The 7,787-nt window shown below is 39.2% G+C and overlaps 1 protein-coding gene across 1 annotated transcript in view; it reads left to right on the top strand.

Annotated features, from left to right (window-relative positions):
- The window catches only part of Ih (hyperpolarization activated cyclic nucleotide gated potassium channel Ih), a 66,993-nt gene that overhangs the window by 3,260 nt on the left and 55,946 nt on the right, over positions 1-7,787 (top strand). The window contains exons 4-6 of the mRNA XM_070127626.1: positions 4-69; positions 1,555-1,569; positions 3,878-4,024. Of these exons, the coding sequence (XP_069983727.1) occupies positions 4-69; positions 1,555-1,569; positions 3,878-4,024 (228 nt within the window). The remainder of the gene's footprint in view (positions 1-3; positions 70-1,554; positions 1,570-3,877; positions 4,025-7,787) is intronic.

Below are 7,787 nucleotides of genomic sequence, written 5' to 3'. Positions count from 1 at the left end.
AAGACGTGGTTCTTCCTCGACTTAATATCATCAGTGCCGCTGGATTACATCTTCCTGATATTCAACCAGGTAATGACGTGTTGTTTTGGCGTCCGTGTCCGTGTTGTGTTTAGTTTGGTGTCCATGTGGTGGCGTCGGTGCTCACTCTCATCTTTGTGACTCGGATAACAGTGTTGTCTCAGCACAGTGGATGACAGAGGATAACACTGCCAGATCATATGTTTGATGTCTTTTTCACGCAGGTCATGCATGGATGATATATCTAAATACATATTATATGTATATATATGTGTATATGTATGTGTATATATGTATATATACATACATACATGCATATATATTTATACACACATATAAATATACATATACATATACATATACATATATACATGTACACATATACATATACATATACATATACATATACATATACATACACATACACATACACATACACATACACATACACATACATACATACATACATACATACATACATACATACATACATACATATATATATATATACATATATACCCATACATACATATACATATGTACACACACACACACACATACACACGTTTACACATATATGTGTATCTATGTATGTATATATATATGAATAATATTTTTGGGTAAAGTAGAGATAAATGTTGTCGTTTTCCTAAAGAATAGATGATTTTTAAGTATCAAGTAGACTCTGTACAGACCATGTGTATTGAAGACAAACGCTCGCCCTTTGATACCTTTCCCTTTCCTTCTACTCTAAACAGACGACAGTAATGGAAATAAGCTTAATTTTTGGTTGATATCTTTCTCTACATATGCTATGACTAATGCATAAAACGTTGGCTTCCTCTATTGTGCACGAGTAGTTGGAGGTAAATATATAAGAGAGAGAGAGAAAAAAAAACTTTGACGAGACATTGTTCCTGATCCAGAACCGAACACAGCCATGACATATGAGAGCTGATTACCAGCTTTTTATTTAGCCAACTACCATCAAGAAAGAAAGAAAATAACGAAAAGAAAGAAAGAAAAAAAAAAAAAAACGAAAGAACCTTAGGCAGATTTTTCACTAGTCTTGGCTGTGTTTGTGAAGTTATCTGGAAATACAAGCAATACACGCACATGAGAGCAAATGTACAGTGATAAGCATTTTTTTTATTATTTTTTATTTTGCGTGGCTGTTATTTTGGTAAATCATGATTCACTCTTTCCTATAATTCTGTAAGCTAACGCAGAATATTCATTTGAATATTATTCAATGTGCAGCTACTGCTATGACGCTGACTAATTGCCCAGAGACGCTTTGAATCTGTTTCTCATTTGACTTAAAAGTAGTCGTTTGGTGATTCTCTCACACGTTCTCTTCTCCATTTTCTTTCTGTCGTTTCTTGGGGAACCTGCTAACGTGAAGGTACGAATTAGATAAAATAATGGTTTCCAGAGTACTTTATTTTACCTTTTTTATTTTTTTCATGATAGTTCTTAATGATTACATTACAAGATGATGTCTAATGTAATGTTTTTCTCCCGTTTTCTCTACAGTACCGCGACAAAGAGGTATAAACGCGCTGACACCTATAGTTCTGCTACCTTAGAGGGGAAACTTTACCAATTTTATTTTCAATTACGTTTGGCTTCAAATGCAATTAGTTATTCCCCCAAAAGATCCTTAAAAAGCATGCACCTTTCTCTTTGTAAATATTATGGAAGACTTAGATGACAATGTTTACAAACTAGCGGCTCATGAATTAGTGTGACAGTTAAGCATGCGAATGAGTAATGATATAAGCGTATATTAATTTGCATTGTGTTTGGTTTTATTTCCTGATTTTTGCCAAGTCCGTGATCATTTTTAGGGTCTGGATAATCCTAAAAGCTATGTAAAGATTCAGACTTTGCATTGCGGGTTGTTTTAGTATTGTGAGCAAAATGGAAGCATGTGATAGTATTTGCGTATGCACAGCTACACACGAGTACACACATACTTTCTTTTTCTTTTTTGTGTGTGGAGCTATGCATATGCTTCAGACAGTACTAAATGCTACTTAGATTAAATTAAAATGCCATTTGAACAATCATATGCAGTCAGTTTCCTTGATTTGCTTGTCATATGAACGTTAGCCAAATTATAGCCGTCTGCATTAGATTATCTCAGCTTCTGCTGTTATAAAACCTAGCCAGAATATAGATCAATTAAGATATTAATGATCTATCAAGGCGGAGATTCTAGGGGTCTTCCACATAGACAAAAAAAATCTGTGGTTACTGGAGGTAAGATCTCGTCGGCATTGCAGTAGTTGATTTAATGCTAACACAAAGTGATTATGAGATTTAACGTAGTAAAGAATGACTTAGGATCACTAAATCAGTTTTAGGCCTACGGTGATACTGTAGGTTTCTTTATAGGATTGGCACCAAATTTTTTTTTTCATTTGTAACGTTTAGTTTTACTTCATTTATTAATTTATTTTGACCTTTCAGTTTTTGTTCTTTGATTTTGATTAATACTGTTTGACCACTGTTCTGCTTCCAGAAATGATACATGCATACAGGCCTTGAGTAGCACGGAGTGTTGTGTGTCATGCACTTTCTAGAAAAATCACATCCCTGCCAAAAGTTGTTCGGGTGAGAATGTGACTTGCATGAAAAAGGGACAAAACAATGCCATACCCACGGCTGTTGGAGCGAGTAGCTGGCACGCGGGGATCGCATGCTTTCTCCTCGTGTTATGCCAGTGGTTATTGGGTATTAGGGCAGAGCCACCTGCACTAATCATCCTTGGCTCATCACAGATTGGTTTATGGCTGCCAAGTCGTGTCTAGTAACCTACTGACGAAATTACCGTTGGTGGAAATGTCAAGTCTTTCTCAAGTTGGCATTTTCTATAACGGCGTATGATTATCCGCTGTTTCTTAATATGGTTTGCATTGTAAATTATAAAAAAATATTTAAAAAAATGATTCCCAAGTTTTAAGGTTATGCTGCCCCTAAACGTTTGCCCTGCGTCACCCCCTCCCCCCTCCCCCAAGTCCAAGCCCAAAGCCCGCCTGCCCCAAAGTCCCTCCACCAAATGCACCGGCACGCTCGACCAAATGGTGATGGCTTGGTTCGGTCTAAGGCACTGGAGTTGTGTATCGAGACTGATTTTACGTCATAAGAAACCTAACAGCATGTGAGTGACTGATCACTCTCTGAAGACCATTGAAATCCCCCCCCCCCCCCCACTCCCCACGCCCTCCCCCGTCTCTCTGTATCTATCTACCTATGTGTGTCTGTGTGTCCGTCCGTCTCTCTCTCTCTCTCTCTCTCTCTCTCTCTCTCTCTCTCTCTCTCTCTCTCTCTCTCTCTCTCTCTCTCTCTCTCTCTCTCTCTCTCTCCTGTCTGTCTGTCTGTCTATCTGTGTGTCCATCTCTCTGTCTGTCTACGATCTTTCAATCTGTATGTGATCAAATGAAATTCGTTTTTTCCGTCTCTCTCTGTCTTTCTCTTATATTCCCTCCCTTGTCTCCAAGAGCCTCCCCAAAAGGACTCCAAAAGGACCCCAAAAGGACCCCAAATGGATGTCCCGCTGTTGTTGCGACGCCTCACGTGGAGACTTCCGGGAGGCGGTGGCGTAACTAACTTCAAAAACGAAAAAAATAAGATAGAATAAGTCATGTTGTGTAGGTCTTGTCCGAAGACAAAATCCCTCGATTTATTTTGTCTTTTGGTTTCCCTTTTCTTTTGTAAATCACACGTAGGTATGTATTATGGAAAAGGGGGACATTATTTGTTCATGCAATAAACTTTTTGAAAAACAAATAATCCTTTACCTGTCCTTCCCTGCGTTTAACCGGCCGCCCTCCCTCTGTTTCCTCTCCGGCAGGATTTCAGCGAAAGTTTCCAGATCCTGCACGCCGGCCGCGCCCTCAGGATCCTGCGGCTGGCGAAGCTCCTCTCCCTCGTCCGCCTCCTTCGTCTCTCCCGACTGGTCCGTTACGTGTCGCAGTGGGAGGAGGTCTATGTAAGCAGCGTCAGTGTTACCCCTCTTTATTCTCTTTTCTCTCACCCTCACACATCTCACCCTCACACACTGATATATCAGACACCCTAAGCTTCACAGATATGCTAATATGTATGCTGGAACATAGCCTCATGCCTAGAGAGCCCACGCCTGTGTATTATACCATAGAGCAACCACAAGATATATCTATAATTTTATATATATACATACAGGCCTTTGACCAGTCGGAGGAGAGCATGCGCGCTAAGGCTAGCCAATCACCAGCCTTGTTGCGCAACAAGACCTACACTTGTTTAGTTGCAGTTCTATACGCATACCACACCTGTGCCCCGTGCTGCAAGATACCCACCACCTGGTCCACATGCGCCGTGCCCATACCCACCTTTGTTGCCACACATACCCACATACCCGCACACACCTCTGCATACAAATACCCCTAGAGTCTTTTCAGTTACCAAGGCAATACAAGATACAGAGGCAGTTATGGTTTTCTCACCATTATTATTATCCTTTTGACTACCATTAAGTTCCAATGGGCACAACACCTTAAGACCCGCGACCTCCCTGTAGAATAGCAGGCGTAGATATTCTTCTTGTAAATACTTGGTAATGTAGATCTGTGTCCTCTTTGCCATAACGTTCTCATCAAATGCTGTAGTTTGGGTTGACTGTATCCCTACTGTAGGTTGTATAATTACCTCTCTAAAACATGATTCTAATATCTTGTCTTTCCTCTTCCGGTAATAGGGTTTTGCCACTCAGCTCACTTAAGGACAGAAATGCTTCCCGTTATTCCTTTCAATTATCATGTATGTATAGGCATATGTATATATATATATATATATATATATATATATATATATATATATATATATATTATATATATGTGCATGTATGTATGTATGCATGTATATACACATGTGTGTGTGTATGCGTGCGTGCGTTCGTGTGCGTGTGCGCGTGCTTCTGAGTGTGTCTGTTTGCATATACATATGTATATATATGTATGTATGTATAATTATATATATATGTATATATACATATATATACACATATATACACATAGATATACACACACACATATATATATATATATATATATATATATATATATATATATAATGTATAATGTATATATGCATATATATACATATATACATACATATATATATATATATATATATATATATATATATATATATATATATATCATATATGTATGTATGTGTGTGTGTGTGTGTGTGTGTGTGTGTGTGTGTGTGTGTGTGTGTGTGTGTGTGTGTGTGTGTGTGTGTGTGTGTGTGTGTGTGTGAAAAATGTAAGGTAGTAATGTTAAGAATTTCTGGCCTTGATGTTAGGCTTCAAAATTACTAATTTGTCAATTATCATTTCTCAGGACATAATGCCACCAATGCACTACACATGATTTACGTGCTTAATTACATAGCAGAACACTACAAAGTCATGTGTGCTTTGCCTCTTCTGTGTTGCCTCTTGAGCGACGCAAGTAATTTGAAATCAGATGTTTGTTTCTTTTTCATCATTCCTAGACAATAACTGCACCTTGGACAACGTAATTATCGTTATAGCACACAATGTAAAATATCGCTGATTAGATAGGCAGTAGAGATTTGCAAAGATGAAATCTACTGTGTAGTTGCTCAGGCTAGAGACGACTCAACAGTAGCCCGGTGGACACGACACGAAGCTAAAGCACAAGAATAGACACATTGTTTTTGTTAGGAATAAGCTGCCTCGTGCGCAATGTTGCTTGTAGATGCTGGTCGTTAACTCTTTCTCCAGTCATGCAAAGGTGCAGTGAGTGGCAGAGTGATCAAACGTTTTTGTGTGTGTGTGTGTGTGAGTTTCATACACGTGTGTTTATACTGTATGCAGTACTGTATATATTTCATGTAGATATATGCACGTGCATTTGTATATAAAGTATACATGTTGATGTGTGTGTTATGCACTGCGTATACTATACAGTATATACACACATGGATATGAATGAGTGTAAGAGAGGGAAACGTCCGTGCATCTATCATTTATATAACTTTTGAGTAGTGATAGGTTCTCTGATAATTGTTATATATCATATTTTTAATTTAGCTTCTGCAGTCAGGAATCGCACATAGATCTTCAAGAGAGCGGCATTATTTTCACGGATGATTTAAATGGACATAGAATTAGTCTGTAGATTAGGTCTTGAACTAGAAGATGTCTATCGAAGAAGAATTCAGCCCAATTTCGCTACAGCGTATATAAGATAAAAAGTCAGTAGTATCAAAATGAAGATCGGAACTCCATCACTGATTTAATGGAAATCCCACAGCAAGGCTAGCAGACCAAATCAAATATCTTCTCAGTGTCTCTCTGATTTCCCCCTATATCTAATTACTACAATAAGCAGTACACAGAATCAGAGAAAAACAGTAAACCCAGAGAAATGTCTCCTTCTAAGGCATCTTAGAGTCTACACCCTTCTTTAAATCTCTCGATGCTCACACTCTGTTTTTTACATAGCGTAGAGCCTACTCACCGCTGTACACCAGACACACACACAAGTCTAGTTACACTCTAAACTCTTCTGTTTTCTCTTCTTTTTTTAATTTCTCGTTTACTGTAATATATATTTTTATGTTCATTTCTGCCCCTTTCCCTCTTATCCTTCCTCTCGTAGAACCTTGACAAAAAACAAGCTCATTGTACCATTTCCCTCTTTCTCTAAATCTCATCTTAACATTCACTCTTTCCCTCGTTCCTGCCTCCCCCTTTTCCTTGTCCATCTCTTCTCTCTCTCCAAGAGTAGGTATTCAAGTATTCGTAGAGTACTATGTCTCTTGAAGAGCAGATGATTAAATGTGTTCTCCACAGCTTCACTTCTGACTTCCTCCTCCTTTTCAAGCTCCCAATTTGTAGTTCTTGTTGGTAATATAGTAGAACCCCATGCCTGACTCCCTCCCCCCCTTTATCCTACCCAGGGCAAAGGGGGGGTCGCATCGTGGGAGTCAAGTGTGGGTTTATATATGATAATTACTCGTACTTTGTGTAGACATATTGTAACGTATGTGATTCTTGTTCCACATGAGCTTCCCCTTTAAAGGTATGGATCCTTTATATATGAATTGAAGAGTGCTGGCTGTGACAACTTGCTTTGATTTTTTCTGCGATATTTTTTCGCTCTTTATCTCTATCTTTCTCTCTCTCCCTGTCTCTTGTCATTATTATATATATATATATATTGTACGCTCGGGGAGAGAGTGTGGCACCAGCCGCTCACGCCGCTGCTTCTTGCTTTCATTCGGTATGACTTTTTAAACTTGTATTCTTCAACGCTTATGTGAAACAGGACTCATATGTGCTCCTTGTTCTCTCAACTGCCACTGGTTTGCCTTACAGTATTGTATCGAGTCTGCCACTTTTCTTTCCCTAACAAAACTAACAAAACTATCTTAATTGGGTATAACCAAGATGCCGAAAGTTTGGCTTGTGATATTGGCGACGTGTTGTGCATAGTGCTGCACCCGTTAGCTCCAGAGGCTCACCCACCACCTTCGGGAGGAGGGGAGGGACGGAAGGGGTGGGAGGGGGGGCGGGAAGAGCCGGAGCAGTGCACCCAAGACTCAAAGTTTCCCTCGCTCTGTTCTAGCTCGGTGGAAGAAGGAGTCTTAGGTGTGCTCTCAACTGGCTAAGACTCACACACCGTTCTCAAGGTAGATAGGGTTGGGAGCCCTCTTGCAGAGCTCGAATCTTTTGTGATGTGCTCATT

Source organism: Penaeus vannamei, chromosome 12 (assembly GCF_042767895.1).
Source record: "Penaeus vannamei isolate JL-2024 chromosome 12, ASM4276789v1, whole genome shotgun sequence".
NCBI classification, from domain to species: domain Eukaryota; kingdom Metazoa; phylum Arthropoda; class Malacostraca; order Decapoda; family Penaeidae; genus Penaeus; species Penaeus vannamei.
The sequence above is the reverse complement of the archived record's forward strand: the minus strand, read 5'-3'. Positions and strand labels throughout refer to the sequence as shown.